At 43.7% G+C, this 17,305-nt stretch overlaps 2 protein-coding genes across 3 annotated transcripts in view; one reads left to right on the forward strand and one right to left on the reverse strand.

The window, feature by feature from the left end:
• Positions 1 to 1,422: 1,422 nt before the first annotated feature.
• On the forward strand, positions 1,423 to 11,185 carry Pdzd9 (PDZ domain containing 9). Of its 2 annotated transcripts, none has more exons than XM_041665982.1 (3): positions 1,423 to 1,579; positions 6,158 to 6,347; positions 10,783 to 11,185. In XM_041665982.1, the coding sequence occupies exons 1-3, from the start codon at positions 1,450 to 1,452 to the stop codon at positions 11,183 to 11,185; spliced, it is 723 nt and encodes a 240-aa protein (XP_041521916.1). In that variant the 5' UTR covers positions 1,423 to 1,449. The 2 variants fall into 2 exon arrangements, with proteins under 2 accessions (XP_041521916.1, XP_041521915.1); XM_041665981.1 differs by having other exon boundaries at positions 1,508 to 1,579; positions 6,295 to 6,347.
• A 734-nt stretch (positions 11,186 to 11,919) lies between these two features.
• Positions 11,920 to 17,305, reverse strand: part of LOC121458092 (cytochrome b-c1 complex subunit 2, mitochondrial) — a 29,275-nt gene continuing 23,889 nt past the window's right edge. The window contains exons 12-14 of the mRNA XM_041667218.1: positions 15,229 to 15,305; positions 13,548 to 13,701; positions 11,920 to 12,156 (exon numbers count right to left, since the gene is read on the reverse strand). Coding sequence (XP_041523152.1) covers positions 12,073 to 12,156; positions 13,548 to 13,701; positions 15,229 to 15,305 — 315 coding nt within the window. The 3' untranslated portion in view covers positions 11,920 to 12,072. The remainder of the gene's footprint in view (positions 12,157 to 13,547; positions 13,702 to 15,228; positions 15,306 to 17,305) is intronic.

Here is a 17,305-nt window from a genome sequence, read left to right on the forward strand (position 1 = left end):
TGTGGGCTGGAGAGATGGCTCAGAGGGTAAGAGCACTGGCTGCTCTTCCAGAGGTCCCGAGTTCAATTCCCAGCAACCACATGGTGGCTCACAAACATCTGTAATGAGACCTGGTGCCTTCCTTGCCAGCAGTACACTGGATGCTTAATAAATAAATCTTTAAAAAAAATTACAGAGACGCTAAAAATTCTATTTGTGTGTGGGGGTGTGTGGTGGGAGTCAGTTCTCTCTTCCATGTGGATACTGGAGACTGAAATCAGGATGCCAGGCTTAGCTGCAAGCACCTTTACCTGCTGAGCCATCTTGTCCACACCACTGCTATCTTATGAAACAAGATTACTTTATTAGTAACACATTTATTTTATTATTAGCACTAATATTATTACTGTATTAGTAGCACATTCAATTTGTAAACTTCAGTTCTCTAGCTGAAGCTGCTAGAGTTGTCCGGCAAGGACACTGGCTTTGAGGACAGCCATGAGCCTCCTGGGGAAGCCCGTCTCAGCATGATCCTGGACACACCACAATCACACAGACTCTGCCAAGGCCTGGTGAATGTCAGAGCACCACTGGCCCGTGTGTGGAATGGTGCATTTTCTCCCAGATGCTGTGCGGATCTACCACTGTCCATTTCTGTTCCCAAGGCTGTGACATGCTTGAGTGACTGCTGTCCGCTCTTCCTTCCTCATCTCCATGTCACACAGCAGCCGGCACGGTGATTTTATTTAAAACAATGACAACCTGATCATGTTCAGTTTAAATTACTTCCAAGATTTCCTTAAGGTAAACCTGGCCGGCAGCCCATCTGCCAAGCAGTGCACCTCCCATCAGCTGCCCAGTGCTGCTCTTTTGTGTCCCCATCAAGGGGGACAGGAACCAGCCTTCCTGTCTTAGAACCTTGATTCTATTTGCCCCCTCACATCCAGTTTGTTGGTTCTCTCACCTTGATCCATATTTACTCCTTCAGGGGAACCTGGTCCCTATCCCTATGTGAAACCTAGGTTCCCTGTTGTCTAACCTCAGAGCCTTCTGCCTTCCTATTTAGTGTCTAATTTGTGTTTACCCAACTGACAGCTGTAAGACCCACAAGGGCAGTGAGCTCATCTAGTTCACTGTAGTAAACCCAGGGCCAGAGTACACGGTTTGCATCAGTAAACATTTGTCAAGTGACAGAAGATAATAACTGATTTAAACACCTGTGATGTGCTACACTGTACAGTAGCCCCGTAACTGTCCCATATCATTTCCACACCCTTTACAACACGCATTTTCCCGAAGGAAACTGAAGACTAGGATGACCACGTAAGTGCCCCCAAAGTCTAGTTTCAGAACTCCACAGCATCACTGCCTCGCCATTGTCTTGAGACATGACTGAAACAAGTTCCTCTTGTTCTGTTAGAAAAAGGACCGAGCTTGAAGGCCAAGGTGTCTGTACACAGCTTGAACAAAATGAGGCAGACCAAACTCACCGTGGGCAGCCTGGGATTGGGCCTGATCATCATCCAGAATGGACCTTACCTCCAGATTAGTCACCTCATCAATAAAGGGGCTGCAGCCACTGATGGGATACTCCAGCCAGGTGACTGTGGTCTCCACGCGCCTCCTTCCCACCTGCCTTCAGGGAGTCAGCATGAGGATGTGACATTGAGAATTTCAGTTGCTACCACTTGTATACTAAATCAGTTACTCGCTATTCGTTTGGGTTTTAGTAACACTCTAGGCAGGCGTGTTCTCACTCTCTTCCTTTGCAGGTGAGGAAACTGGAGCTTAGTGGCAGAGCCTTCCTCGCTAGGTTCACTTTCATCCCGTAAGTGGGAGGCAAACAGACCGGGCGTCACTTCCCAGGTCATGACTGTGCATCAAAATCCCTTCTTTCCTGGGAGGTGCTAATCACAGCTAACCAGGAGACCCGTGATCTCCTTTCACCTTCTCAATAGCCCCAGGAGTATATTCTGCACTAAGTCACTATGCAACTATGTAGCTACCTAGAAGCTTGGCGGGTTATACCTGGGAGTCGGAATTTAAAACTCTCCTTCTCAGATCCCAAGGCCAAGGCTTTCATCAAGATCACCTAACTTCTCAGGTCTCTTGGGGGGGAGGGATGCATTTTCTCTCTAATGCAAGACATGTTTCCCCATATCAACTTTGGGCCCTGGTGCTAGCAGTGGGGGAAACACAGCGGGATGAAATCACTCCAGGCCATTTGTTCTGAGATGTGTCACTTTCTGTGACCTTGGCAAAGTCAATCTTTACAGCTTTAGTGACTTCGTCTACCTTGGGAGAATCTTGTCTCCGTTCTAGGTTGTTGGGATGTGGTAAAATATTGTGAAGCGCTTTGAAAGCAAGTACTCTAGAAATATTCTTATGGCTTCTATTTTGCTAGTTGTCTTCTAGAGATTAGCTTTTTTGCATATATGTGTGTGAGGCCACAGACTGATGTTAGGAGGTCTTCCTTGATCATTCTCTACATCATATATATATATATCATAAGGATTGTGGACAAAGGTAAGATTTGAATCCATGACCTCCTGGAAAACCCATGCCATGTTGCCAATGGCCTAATGAGCAGAAATGTAATTTCTTTTTTTTCCCTCTATGTTTTTTGTTTGTTTGTTTGTTTTTTGCTTTTTTTGACAATGGGATTTCTCTGTGTTTCTGTGTAGCTAGACTGCCTCTCCTGGAAAGAAGTGAGATTTCAATGCAGATATTCTGGGCACTAAATCTCTTCGTGAAAACCAGTTACTATTCAGTGTCTAGGTTTCAAAATCTGCTTTTCTGTCATTTTTGACAGCCATCATGGGATTTGCTATTTCCTTGACACCCACCAACCCTATTATTTCTTATTCACGTGTTCTCAAGTTCTTTGTCTTTGGTGTTTTATCTTGTTTTGCTAATTTGGTATTAGTTTTCTGTGGTTGTCTGATGTACAAAGTCTTAAGACACGACTACAGCTTTAAAATATTAATACAGCTTTGACAGTGGACAGCAGTCATGAGCTGGCTTCATATATTTAGTTAGCCATACCGACGCTCATTCATTCATTCATTCTGCATTTCCTTAATTCCTTTCCATGTCCAGGTCTCATGCTTCCTAACAGTGGAGAGCTAAACGAATGTGATCCTAACCACACAAGATGCATATATAGCTTCCATCCTAGTTGGAAGGAACAGAGACAAAGAAAACCTATCCTCCAGCAGTGGTGCGGCCGCTGCATAGTTGATTTAATACAGGCAGTCTAAACAGGCTTATACAGTGTCATTCCTACAGCCTGTTAAAGCAGGAGAAAAAGATGCATTATGAGGTTATTGTTCATAAATACCAAATTGGTGTTGATGAAAGGCAGTGTTAATATCTCCTGCCAGAGCAATCATGTTCCTACCTCGACACATTTGGCTTAAAGCCAGAATGGTCAGGGAATTGAGCTGTTTAATTTCTATTCTCTTGATAAAAGTCACCTTCTTACAACAATTAAGCAGAATGTCAAGCCATAGTTTTCATCTATAAACACCCTTTTAACATCAGACCCATGAGCTCATCCTAAGAGGGTAACTTTGTTACTATCATTAACGGCAGCAGGAAGAGCAGCTGTTTAAACAGCACAGGCTGCAGGTAGCTCTGAGAGAAACCTTGCTTCATTCTGAAGCTAGTCTCAGCATAGCTTTTGTTTTTGTTTGCCTTGCTTTTTGAGACAGAGTCTCACTGTGTAGCCCAGGCTGGCCTTGAACTGTCCCTCTTCCTGCCTCAGCCCTTTCCGTTGTGGTTTTGTTTTTTGTTTTTGCGAGGCAGTGTTTCCATGTTTCCACGTGTAGTCCTGGCTGTCCTGGAACTCACTTTGTAGACCAGTGTAGGAGTTGTGGGCAGGCCTGCTTTTTGTCCCGCCTGGCTCCCACACGGCTAGCTTTACACCCAAAATAACAACACACAAATTGTATTCTTTTAAACACTGCCTGGCCCATTATATCTAGCCTCTTCTTGGCTAATTCTCACATCTTGCTTTAACCCATATTTAGTAATCTGTGTAGCACCACAAGGTGGTGGCTTACCGGGAAAGATTCAGCATGTCTGACCTGGCAGCTGGCTCCATGGCATCTGACCAGAGAGGAGAGGCATGGCGATTGCCTCACTTCCTCCCAGCATTCTGTTCTGTTTACTCCAACCACCTATGTTCTGACCTATCAGGCCAAGCAGTTTTCTTTATTAATTAACCAATGAAACAACAGATAGATAGAAACACCTACATCAGATCAGGCTGTCCTCAAACTCTTAGAGATCACCTGGCCTCTGCCTCCAGGTGCTGGGATTAAAGGCCTGTGCAACTGCCCCCTGCCTCCCGCCCCCCTCCAGGCTTTTGAATACTGTTTTTACAGGCACCTGTGCTACTGTGCCCAGCTCAATATGTGACTGGCTTTGTCTTCATTTGCTTCTCAAAACCAATGCAGAAGCAGTCCTCAGACTTTCTAGAACATTGGAAAGGCAATTCTACTGGGATCTTACCCTAGAGAAATGTGCCCCCAGCCATGCTTGGACACTCCTCAGGACCAGTGTAACTCCTGGCTAGTCTGCAGTGGGATCCAGCACCAACCTCTCCCTCGCCCCCTCTCCCTGAGTTTGAGTTTTGCCTGTTTGGAATGAGGGTTACTGAGGGCTCCGAACCTCACATGCACATACAGGTAACCTGGCATTCTGTATCAGTTATAAAGTCCTGACAGCAATACAGGTATGAGGACATGCCAACACTGAGGGAACCATAGACACACAGAGAAGTTGGGACTGGGTAGGCTGTGCTCACTGTGATGGAGGGTACAGCACAAGGAGGAGGAGTTAGTTCATCTCAGTAGGAGGTCTCTGTAAAGGAGGAGCCAGGCTGCGGTCATCCTAGGGGAAGCTGCAGGTGCTAGTGTTTGCACACTGGTCAAAACACTCAGACTTGGACCAAAGGAAGGCTTTGCCACGTCCATGGGTATTGGGGTTCTTGACAAGGCCTTGCTTGTATTGGGATCCTTGACAAAGCCTTGCCTGTGTCAAAAATACACTCAGGACTTCATCTGCTCCCACTGAGACATACTGACAAGACTTCCCCAGACTGAATCTGTCCTTCAAGTGCAAGCCTTCTGTATTCCTCCTTCTGGGCTTGGCTGAATGCTAGTATTCATGCTCCCTATTGCAAGGAAACAGTATTGTTAAGGCACTTAATTTAGGGCAGTATCTGACTGGATTGCCCCAAAATCTGAAAAACCAAGCTTGGAGAATGGGGAGAGACCAAAGGATCCAGAGATTTGGATGTTCCGGTCATCCCAGTGCAGGGTCAGACCCAGACAGGACTGCTGGATGACCTGGTTGAGTTTACAGATCTTTATTGTAGCTGGTGGGAATCAGGGGTGGGATGGGTTAGGTCCATACAAGTGAATAATTGGTCCTTTTAGTTTTCATTTTGGGGACCTAGGTTTTTGTTGCTAGGGTATTTATCTCTTTCTGCCTGCTGAGTGCCCAGAAGCCCTCTGGTCGACAATCACAATTCCCCACACAGAGTGTTTTACATGAGGGGGTCCTGCTCTCAGTATTCTGAACCAATTCTGCAGGTTGTGGTGGGATATGCTGAAGAGGTAGAGGCAAGAGGAGCACAGTTTCTGCATTACATATCATAAGCATAATCAACAGAAGTTAATTATCTAATGTTATATACAGTAATTCGGTCAGTTTTCTTTAGGACAGGGCAGAAACTCCAAGAGAAGCCTCATGCTTAATTCAGGTTATTTGCTGTGGAGGGCTTGGTGATCCCAGGCAATCAGAATGGAAAGTGGCTTACTTTTTACTAGTTATAGCCGCTCATTTGACAGTGGTTAGAATCTTAAATCTAAATGGCTTGGGTTTAAAATGGTTTTAGCCTTTTACCAGAGGCGCTAAGAACTTACCAGCTAAGAACTTCAGAAGTGTCTCAAAAATACTATTAAATGCCTATTAAAAATTAGGGAAGGCATCTTTATCATGCTGAGAACATTCAATACTGGAGGAGAATGTCCTTAGTAAATTAAGATGGAAGCCAGGCTTTGGTCAGAATAAACCATTATATAAATCCATAAACTATTTCAATAAAGCCACTGATCAGTATGGCTCTTTTCAACCCATTATCTTAATTGAACTGTTTTTCCTTTTTCAGGTGATGTTCTGGTTAGTGTTGGGCATGCCAACGTGTTAGGCTATACCCTCCGTGAATTGTTAAAGCTTTTGCAAAATGTCACCATAGGAACAGTGCTACAAATCAAGGCTTACCGAGACTTTATTGACATACCCCAGGAGTGGCAAGACGTGTATGATTTAATCCCCGAGACCAAATTTCCAGTCCCATAGTAAGTAGTTTACTTTAGAGCGACGCTATGAAACCCAGGCCTGTGACGTGCAGGGTTCTGGTTTAATGTGGGAATCATGAAATGGTACGAACCATGGGAGGAGGGTTGGTGACACTGCCGTGGCTTAGTGAACTACAGTCTGCAAAGAACAGTCTGCAGGACCTCCCGTGAGGGAATGTTAGTTATAAAGGCAGCTTGGAGTTAGGAACTCAGTTAGCAGTCAGTGATTGGGTTCTCTATCTCCAAATCTACCTGCACTGTCACTGCAGTCTGTCTAGTCAGCCCTAAAGCCCAGGTTGAGATGGACCGGAAACTGGCTTAGTAGGTAAAGAGCTTTCTGTGCTTAGACCCTGGCACCCACGGAAAAGCTGAATGTGGTGGAATATGTCTAACTCCAGAGGTGGCAGGGAGGACAAAAGAGGGCCCTCAGAGCTTGTTGGTCAGCCAGCCAGGCTAGCCCAATTGGTGAGCTGCCAGTTCAGTGAGAGACCCTTTCTCAGAGGTGGAGTGCGATAGAGGGATACCTGCCATCAGCCTGTCCTCCATAGGGGCATGCGCACACACAGAACTGAGAATCGCACTTCCTCTTCTCTCTTGCATTAACGTCTGGATCCTTCTCAATAGCAGTTGTACCTGTCTTAGGAACAGTGTCTATTGCTATGATAAAACACCATGACCAAAAACAGTCTGTAGAGGAAACGGTTTCTTTTGCTTATACTGCCACATCACAGTCCATTGTTCAAAGGAAGGCAGGGCAGGAACTGAAGAAGAGGACGTAGAGGAATGCTGCTTACTGGCTTTCGCAGTTTGCTTATACCATCTAGAACATCTGCCCAGGGGTGGCACCACCCACAGTGGGCTAGGCCCTCCCATACCAAGGCTTATGGAGACATTTTTCTCAATGAGAGACCCTTTTTCCAGATACGTCTAAGTTGGTGTCAAGTTGACGACACCCAGCTAGCACATGCCCTTTTATAAGACTCCCTTCTAAGTAAACACTAACTCTACTCCTCTTCCTGCTCTAATCTGATGAAGAAGTCCTAGAGCTCTATTTCCTCAGGAGACACACATCTCAGGTACTCCAATATAGCCGTTCTCTCTTCCCGGATCACCTGCTGCCTTCAGATGGCGGTTCCAATGGAACCTGCCTTTATTTTGCCTGCCCTTTAAGCAGCATCAGACTCTTCATAACTACCCAATTCTTTTACTCCTGTCCGTGACATATAGTCCCAGTTTTTTGTTTGCTTGTTTGCTCTCTGTAGCTTTGGAACCTCTCTTGGAACTAGCTCTGTAGACCAGGCTGCCCTCGAACTCAGAGATCTGCCTGCCTCTGCCTCCTGAGTGCTGGGATTAAAGGCATGGGCCACCTGGCCTATTCCCCAGTTTTCTGTGAGATCAGTCTTCCCTCTTTTCCTTTTACCTCTGGGTTCTTCCTCTTGGTGTTTAACCGACTCGAGTTCCTCAAAGCTGTCTTTGGCTCTGCTGTTTCCTAGGCCGTCTTGGTGCCCGTGGTTCCTGTTACTACTCATTCACTGAGCACTTGCAGTCTATTATTTCCACTCACCTTAGATCAGCCACACATCTCCATTCAGATGTATGTCCCCGCCCCCCCCATTTATCCTTGAAATCAAAAGCCAGTTGTATTAGTTTATTTTTTCTCTCCATTTATGTGACCAAAAGACATGCCAGAATAACTCTTGATTTCAGAGGGTTTTGTCAATGGTCATTTGTTCTCATGTGTTTTGGCAGAACATGGTAATGGTGAGACATGTGTGGCTGAAGAGCTTCACTTCATGATGGCAGAGACCAGGGAAGGGCGAGGGACAGCATCTCTCAGAGAACATTTCCCCAGTGGCCTATTCCCTCCAGTCAGGCTCTACTCCTCAAAGCTTCCAACTCCCCAAATACCACCAGCAGCTTGGACCAACTGCTCAGCCCAGAGCTCTTAGGGTACATTTCATACCCAAACCACAAGCCTATTGGGATCCTAGTGGGATAGTCTGCCTAGTTAAAGAGTCCAAATTTTAGGGTTATGCTTAATTTTTCTGTCTCTTCTATCAGCCCCTCAAACAAGCACTAAGACTTGCCACTACTTGGTATCTCATCACAATACTCACTGTCTCTCCCCGCCCTCCCCAGCTACCATTGTTCCAAAGTCACCATTTGATCTCTCCAATCCTGTCCTTGATTCTGGTTCACTTTTTACACAGGATGACCTTTTTACAATGCAAATATGACCATGGCATATTCCAGGTTAAGAACTTTAGGATCTCTTGTTCTTAGGATAAATACCAAAGTCCTTTCACCGTTTTTAATGCCACTCTGTGGCCTGGATGGGTACCATTCCAAGTTCATTTCATTAGGCCCTCCCCATCCCTCTAGTTCTCTGGGTTTTCAGCTTTTCACACTCGCTGCTCTTCTGTCTATGCCATGCTTACACTGTGTTCATTTCTACAAGGCTCAGTGTAAACTTTCTGAGACAGGATTTCTCTGTAGCTTTGGTGCCTGTCCTGGAACTAGCTCTTGCAGATCAGGCTGTCCCCAAACTCACAGAGATCCGTCTGTCTCTACCTTGAGCTTGCCGGGATTAAAGGCGTGTGCCACCACGGCCCGGGGAAAAGTCGCTTAAACTCTTAGAGAGCTATAACCACAGGAGCAGGAGCACCAGGATGAATAAGGTCAGGGCCTAACAGCAAAGTGAGATACCAGTGTCCAAGCATCATCCATGTTTCAACAGTCAAGCCACAGACAGGAGCGAGCTCGAAAAGGAAAGCCTTGAAAACTTGGTGACAACAGATGTGGGTTAAGAGTGCTGTACAGGGCTGGAGAGATGGCTCAGTGGTTAAGAGCATTGCCTGCTCTTCCAAAGGTCCTGAGTTCAATTCCCAGCAACCACATGGTGGCTCACAACGACCTGTAATGAGGTCTGGTGCCCTCTTCTGGCCTGCAGGCGTACACGCAGACAGAATATTGTATACATTAGAAAAAAAAAAAAAAAGAGTGCTGTACAAGGGCTGGAGAGATGGCTCAGAGGTTAAGAGTCCTGGCTGCCCCTCCAGAGCTCCTAAGTTCAACTCCCAGCAACCACATCTGTAATGAGATCTGGTGCCTTCTTCTGGTGTGCAAGCATACATTCAAGCAGAGCACTGTATACATAATAAATAAATCTTAAAAAAAAAAAGAGTGCTGTGCAAAGCCCTATCTGTGACTCACAACAAAAAGGGAGAATGGCAGCATGTGCAGTATTGTCTAGGGGAAAAGAAACCTCGGAATTACTTATGGCTAGCATGCTGAAGAGTCTTGAGCTCACCATCGCCTGACTGCCCCGTAATGGGTTATCTTTCGTTATTGCCGTATAACCCATGAGAATAGAGTTCGAGGGCCAGGTTGAACCTGTCGCTCAAGGCCCAATGAAATTAGTTCATCCTTTAAAGCCTCACACGAGTCTAGTCAGTGGTCTGCTTTAAATCTTAATGTTTTCAGCAGGGCGGTGGTGGCTCACGTCTTTAATCCCAGCCCGCGGGAGGAGGAGGCAGGCGGATCTCTGTGAGTTCGAGACCAGCCTGGTCTACAAGAGCTAGTTCCAGGACAGGCTCCAAAGTTACAGAGAAACCCTGTCTTACCACCCCCCCCCCCAATCTTAACATTTTCTTTTAAAGTAGTGTGAAATAATTTAAGGCAGGAATTATATTTATGATTGGGGAAAAAATTAAAAGGTATTTTAAAATGTGATCCTGAGCCTTTAACAGACATCTCTCCAGGTACTTCTAAAAAGAGAGAAACTTCCCAGCACCTGGGAGGCAGAGGTAGGCAGATCTGAATGTTTTAAGCCAGAGATACGATTGGGTAAGCTCTTCAGTAGTGGGGGAAGTGTGTGTGGGGGCAGCCTTGTCAATGAATAAGAAAGTACTGACTTATGTCTATAGATTATCAAAGAAAGCTATAAAATGTTTTGTTAGGCGACTTCTTATCACTCCAGTTCCAGCAGATGTGACAACCTCAACTGACATCCATGGACAGCAGGATACACATGGCACACATATATACATGAGGTAAACACTCATACACATAAAATAAATGAACCTAAAAGTATTCAAGCACCCAGAATCCATTTAGTCAACACTTGATGATGCAGAAAGTAATGAAGGTAATTTCTATTTTTAGGTTTTCACAAAAAAGAAAACAATTGCTTTATTTTCAATTTTGTGTGTGTGTGTGTGTGTATGGGTGCGTGCGTGCGTGTCTACAGAAGCAAGAAGGTGGCACAGGGTCCCCCAGAACTAGTTACAGGCAGTTGTGAGCTGCCTTATCTGAGCCATCTCTCTAGCCCTAAATATTTTATTTTTTAAATTTACAAGAGAAAGTAGTTTATAAGATTCTGTTAGGGAATTCTGTTAAAACATTAACAATATATTGCATTCACTCTTCATTTTAGCACACCAAAGAAAACAAAGGAGAAGGCAAAGGATGAGCCTTCTCCAAGCAGAGATGACCATGAAGATGTCGTTTTAGATAAAAGACTGAAGTATTACAGATATCCTCGGTCAGTCTGGAATCACCCTGTGAGGACACCGATATCAATCTCCACAGAATGGCATGGATATAAAAAGAAGGACCAAACTATTAGTGTTGGTAAAGATGTTAATTGTGATGTAGTAATTCACAAAGACAACAAGACAAAACTGAGGGCCCCTTCTCCATACTGGACAATGGTGGAGCACGACAAAGTCATCTCCTCCTCATCCTCCACAGCTTCCTCCAACTCAGATGCCTTTTGGCTGGAAGACTGTGCACAGGTTGAACAGGGTGAAGGTCAGCAGGTATCAAAGTTTGGTTAGGCATTGGTTTGCAAATCTGTGGCCATAGGAATTTTTAAATATCCAATTTTTGTGCCTTACTATGTATAGGTTTGTAGAATTCCTACAGCTCTTTCAGGACAGTAGAAAAAAGCCTTCGTAGACTTTCTTCAGGTAATAGCTTAGGACTTCTTCCCTGTGGTCTAGCAGGCTCCACAGATATGTTCCCAGAATCACACCATCATTTACTCAGCTTTTTAACATCAAGTACAAACCCAATCACCAGAACGCTGACCACTTGTCTTTTAAGGTGAAGTTTTCTTTGCATGATTCTGGCCTGGTTGTTTACCTTACAATCCTGTTCCCAACCTTTAAGTGACACTTTTACTTGGAATATTGGGCTGAGAATTATTTAAAGGAGACAAGACTGAAACAGGTGAGCTAGAGACAGAGAGAAAAATACTGTCACAGAGAAGGAAAGTCAGACATAAATGAAACATACCTTCACAAAGGGGGGCAAAACCCAGACTGTTTGATTGTTGTTAGCCACAAACGAGCAAGTTTAAACTTGTTTTTATTTTAAAAAGACCAATAATCTTGAATTTTTACTTTCAGAGCTGTTTAGCCTCAAAAGTTCCTGAAATTTCTTAATTGGTGGAATTGTTAAACTCAATTATTGTACTACTGTCTTCTTTAAAGCACTGAAACCAAAGATCTCAGCATCTACTAAACAACTGCTGACTGTCCAGAAAGAAAAACACTCACACACAATGAAAAACACTTACACACAAAGCTTTATTTGTTTTAGGGAAGCTGGGAATAACTACCCATATTTATACTCTTAAGTACTTCATTGAGAAAAATGTCGAATGTTAAATTAAGAGACCTGACTTTGATGTGTTTGCTGGTCTGGGTTGAGAAAACACTTGTTAGAGCTCGTCAAGAAAAGGTGTGTGTCCCAAGTTTCCACTTGCAGCCATTGACTTCTTGCCAGAAACAAACTGTTTTGCAGCCTTAAACAAAACACAGAAAGTTAAATCATGCTATTATCAAGTAGTAAACCATGTATTTTGAGTTTAGGAACAAGACATTCTAAGTCCGCAATTCTATAATACAGCTTCATAAGACTATCCATAAATTAATACTGAGATGGTCAGTGTTTTATTCTGAATGTGAACAACATCACGTGTCCAACTAAGCAACCAGGAGGTCTCCAGATGAGGAGAGTTCTGAAAGAAAAATAATAAAAACCCACTGACAGTCAAAACCAGGACAGAATGGCTGCTGCTAGGCTGCACTTTGTTCTGTATTATGATGGCAAAGGCCTGAGTCGACCAAAATACCCTCACTGCTGACAGTAAAGTAAAATTATGTCTTGGGGTTCTTTTTATTTTGGAAGAGGGGCTGTTGGTGGTAGTATTGAGAGGACATAGTCCAAGTTGCTTGAAGCTCACAATCTTCTTGCTTTAGCCTCCACAATGCTGGAGGGCTCCAGGCATCTGTTACCATGCCTGGCTGCCCTGGTATTCTCCATGTCATTATTTCAAATTCAAAGGTTATATTAAGTGTACTAGCACAGGGCAGGACTAGGTGGAGCAGGAGCTCCTATGTTACCCTGGTTAGCTTTTCTGATGCAAGAGAGGTGGTGGAAGTGGACGAGCAGGGATTCACACAGCCCTTACACATAAGTATACTTTTTAGATTATGTTCAGATGAGTCTGAGGCCAACTGAAATGCAGGCACGGTCAGCATCTACAAATAGCCCGTCTCTTCTACCCCACTGTCAGCACACAATGGGATGCTAAGACATCTACAGTAGAAAAGGGAGTGATATCCTTACTGTGGAGTTCACCTTAGTAGCTTTTTTGATTTTTTTGATTTTTCAAGATAGGGTTTCTCTGTGTTGCTCTGATTGTCCTGGAATTTGCTCTTAGAGCAGGTTGGCCTCGAACTCAGAGATCTACCTGACTCTACTTCTCAAGTACTGGGATCAAAAGAATGTACCACCATGCCTGGTTGTAACAAACAACTCAATCTTGTAGGGAAAAATAATATTTAAGAGGGGGCGAGGAAAACTAGCAATAGAAGGTCTTAGGCTGTAGAAAACCATGAGACCCTACATGGTAAAGGACTGGCAAGGGGCTTCTTGTGGGTGAAGGAGCAGCAAACAGCCATGAAACCTGTGAGGTTGTTTATCTGATTCCTGACCACCAACAGTTTAAGATGGCTCAACCTAAAGGGCATTTCCTTGAATAAGAAGACAAATGCACCCACGTTGCTGGGGAGGCTGACTGTGGACATGATGGAAAGAGTTCTCTTGCTCTCCGCACTAACACAGGTCCCAGGGAAGCTTATGCAGTTCTTCTGAAAGTGGGTCATTAAGGTTAAGCAATCATTTGCTTACCTTTATGATATCAGCATCAGCCACAGAGTCAATTTGTTGAAGGAAGGTGGGTGGTGGCATATAAGAGTCAGCAACTAGAGCTTGTGACCCAATCTCACTCAGGAGACCCTCTGAAGTCTCCACAGACATCAGGTATCCAGCTTTCAGCTTGTTCCTGTCCAATACAAGGCAGGAATCAGTTTTATATTCTAACAGCAAGATAGTAAACGCACCTGAAACAGGCTAAGAGCCTGCTGTACTTCTTTAGTTCAGCAAGGTCTTCACTCACATCACTAATCATCAGGAAAGCTGTACACAAAACATCGCTCACACTCAACAGGCTGCCTTTTGATTCTGGAGTATAGCTTAGACCTATGCAAACTTTAAGGTGAGTTTTGATCCTGAAGCAACTTTTAAGTTATGAAAAAGAATGTACTACTTGTTGCTACCTTTTTTAAAAATAGGGTTCCTACATAGCCTTGTCTGGCACTCACTATGGCTGCCTACCTCTTCTGCTCAAGCAGTAAAGGTGTGCACTTCATGTCTGGCTATGATTATATTTTTATTTAGTTATTTTTATTTTATTTTTTTCCAGGCACTTATAATAAGGAAAAATATTTACTCTTAATGCACCACCCACTTGACTGACAATTACACACACACAACCACACACACACACACAACCACACACACACAACCACACAACACCAGATCCCATTTCTCCACCAGGATTTATCTCAATGAGGGAAGGGTATGATGGAGAGAGCAGGTAGGAAAGTATGGTGCAATATGATGACTTCTATGCCCTATAGCTTAAATATGGATGGATACAAAAGCTTAATTTTTTTAATAAAACAGACAAGCTCAATTCACAATTATGCCATAAAGAAATTGCTATTCCTTATAAACATCTTCAAAAGGCAACTGAATTATCTATACTGGAAATGAATTATTGGGGGTAAAGGTGCTTGCTGCCAAACATAATGACCCAAACTCAGTCCCTGAAACCCACACAGCGGAAGGAGGGAACAACTCCTCCACGTTATCTTCTGACCTCCACACACGTGAGTCCATGCATACAAAAAGGAAAAAAAGATGGGGCTGGAGAAATGGCTCAGTGGTTAAGAATACTTGTTGCTCTTGCAGAGGAAATGAGTTTGGCTCCCAGCACCCACATAATGGTTCACAACCACTGGATCCAGGGGATCCAACACCCTCTCCTGACCTAAGGGCATCAGGCATGCATGTTACGCATATACATGCAGGTAAAAACTCATACACATAAAATAAAAAAATTAAATATAAAAAAAGAACCATCAGAAGGAAAACAAGGGTCATTTCTGTAGTGCTGGGAATAGAATGTCTTGTACATGCAAGGCAAGTCTCCACCACTAAATTATAGCCTTTCTAATACTATTCTTTACTTTTCAATTCTTTTTTTTTTTTTTTTTTTTTTTTTTTGGTTTTTCAAGACAGGGTTTCTTTGTAGCTTTGGAGCCTAGCCTGGAACTAGCTCTTGTAGACCAAGCTGGTCTCTAACTCACAGAGATCTGCCTGCCTCTGCCTCCCAAGTGCTGGGATTAAAGGCGTGCGCCACCACCACCTGGCCTACTTTTCAATTCTTATGAGTAGACAGTATTGTCTTTTTAATCAGCTTTTAAGTAACTGAAGCATAACATACATAATTAATATAGAAACTTACTTGGCAGCTTGGACATCTGCACTGGAAAGGTTTCCTTGAGCAACTGCTTTAACTTGGTTGTAGGCAGCCTTGATAACCTATGGTACACAAGTGAAAACTGGTCATCAGTTGACAGAGCCTGGGGCTCCCAAGGTAATCAGTGTGCCTGTAATGAGGCAAAAACACAAGAGGGAAGCCTAGTATCCACTGTGAATTTTGTGGTCACCATGTGCTCCTTAGAGTCCCTGTCCATACAGAGTTGAGGGATTCATGTGAAATGCTCTCCTGATGCTCCTATGTCTGAACCCGGGCCCAGCTGGTGCTACTCTGAGAGCATTTGGGACACTACATAGTGAACAGACAAGGCTACTGGGGCTGGGCCTGAAGGGATCCAGCTCCTTCTGTTCCTGTTTACTGCATCTTAATCTAGAGGAACTCCTTCACTACACCTTCCTTTCTACGACAAACTGAAACTGAGCCAAAAGAAAGCCTTTTCCTTTAGATGCTGTCACAGCAATTAGAAATGAAGCCGCACTTATACACACATACATAATATATAAAGACACAACTGATAAGTCTCCATGCAGCCAAGCTTCTTACAAACCTTGAGTGGCATAGGCAGAACCTGGCTGAAGAGGCTGCCTCCTCCTCAAGATAGCACAGACTCCATGTTACTGTTATTTACTAGGAACACACGCAAGCATTAACTTGCCAAGTTTGCACACGCTCACCAAATATATTAGGATCTGATCCAGGATTTTTTCCACCTCAATCCTGACCATTCTGGACCTGTGGCTTATTCTCTATAACCACTTAAGTTCAAGATTTTGATTTCCCTTCCATATCTGTTACCCATTTCCATGGCCGTTACAACCCCAGACTTGAACATAACCTAGAACTGCCAAGGTTACACAATTCCCTCAGAGCCTCCAATTTCAAAGCCCTGGCCTCACCCTCCCACTTTATCAAGATCTCTAATGCCTCAATTTGCCCACTTCCTCCCAATCTGTCAGGCCCCCAGCTTTTCCAACTGGCCCACATTCACAAACCATCCCTTCGGTAACTCTTGACAATCTTTTCAACTTCTGATCTTTTTCCTTGCTCTAACTTGCCCACTTTCATGACCCCGACCTGGCATGAATCCTATCACTTACCTCCTTTGTTTTCCTATTAGGAAAGTAAATGCCAATGAAGAAACCAAACCAGGATGATTATACTATGAGTCCATGGTCACTGTAAAAGAGACCCTGACATGCTGCAGGTATTCCCTGCTTTAAACCATTCACTTCCCCAAGTCTCATACTTTCAAGTTCTCTTACCCTCCATGTGTGACTTAGTACTGCCTTCCAACATTAGCTTTTGTTGCTAAACTAAAATGTCCTGTGTTCTAGATTATACTTGCTCTCTTCCCAAATTTGAACCATTTATTGTTTTCTAATTTCTGTATCTGCTCAAATATATCCTTATATTTCTTCAACCTTTCATTCTTTTGCACTCAATACCATTTTCTCTTCTCTTTCTCTTGCTATTCCTTCCATACCTGCAAATCGTGTTGCTTCCTAGAACCTCAACTAGTTTTTTCTTTTTTTTTCTTTTTTCAAGACAAGGATTCATGTAGCCCAGGAATAGACCAGGAATGGCCCAGAACTCACCACGTAGCTGACATTGACCTTGAACTTTTGATCTTTCTGCCTCCACCTGCCTACTACTGGGATAAAAAGTACTGGATTATAGGCATGAGCCACCACACCCAGTTTATGTGATGATGCTAAACCCAGGGCCGCATATGTTATAAGAAAGCACTCTACTAATTGAGCCACACTCTAGCCTTCTTACTAACACCATATTTACAATGAAGACCCATAAATATGCATCTTAGACTTGACCACTTCCGGGTTCTGAAATACAGATGTCAGAAACACATGTCTAAACAGAACCATAGTATGCATTTCCCCTTCCTGTAATCATTAATATACGTTTCAAAAAGTTTTACCTATAACAGATTATTCAATGATATCATACCATAGAGATCCTTGACAAGCCATGGTATTAGGACATTTCACATTTAACTAAAAGACAAGGCAATGGGAGAAAGGCT

Source organism: Microtus oregoni, unplaced genomic scaffold (assembly GCF_018167655.1).
Source record: "Microtus oregoni isolate MIOR12 unplaced genomic scaffold, Mior012 000016F_ref0000370, whole genome shotgun sequence".
In the NCBI taxonomy this organism is placed as follows: Eukaryota; Metazoa; Chordata; class Mammalia; order Rodentia; family Cricetidae; genus Microtus; species Microtus oregoni.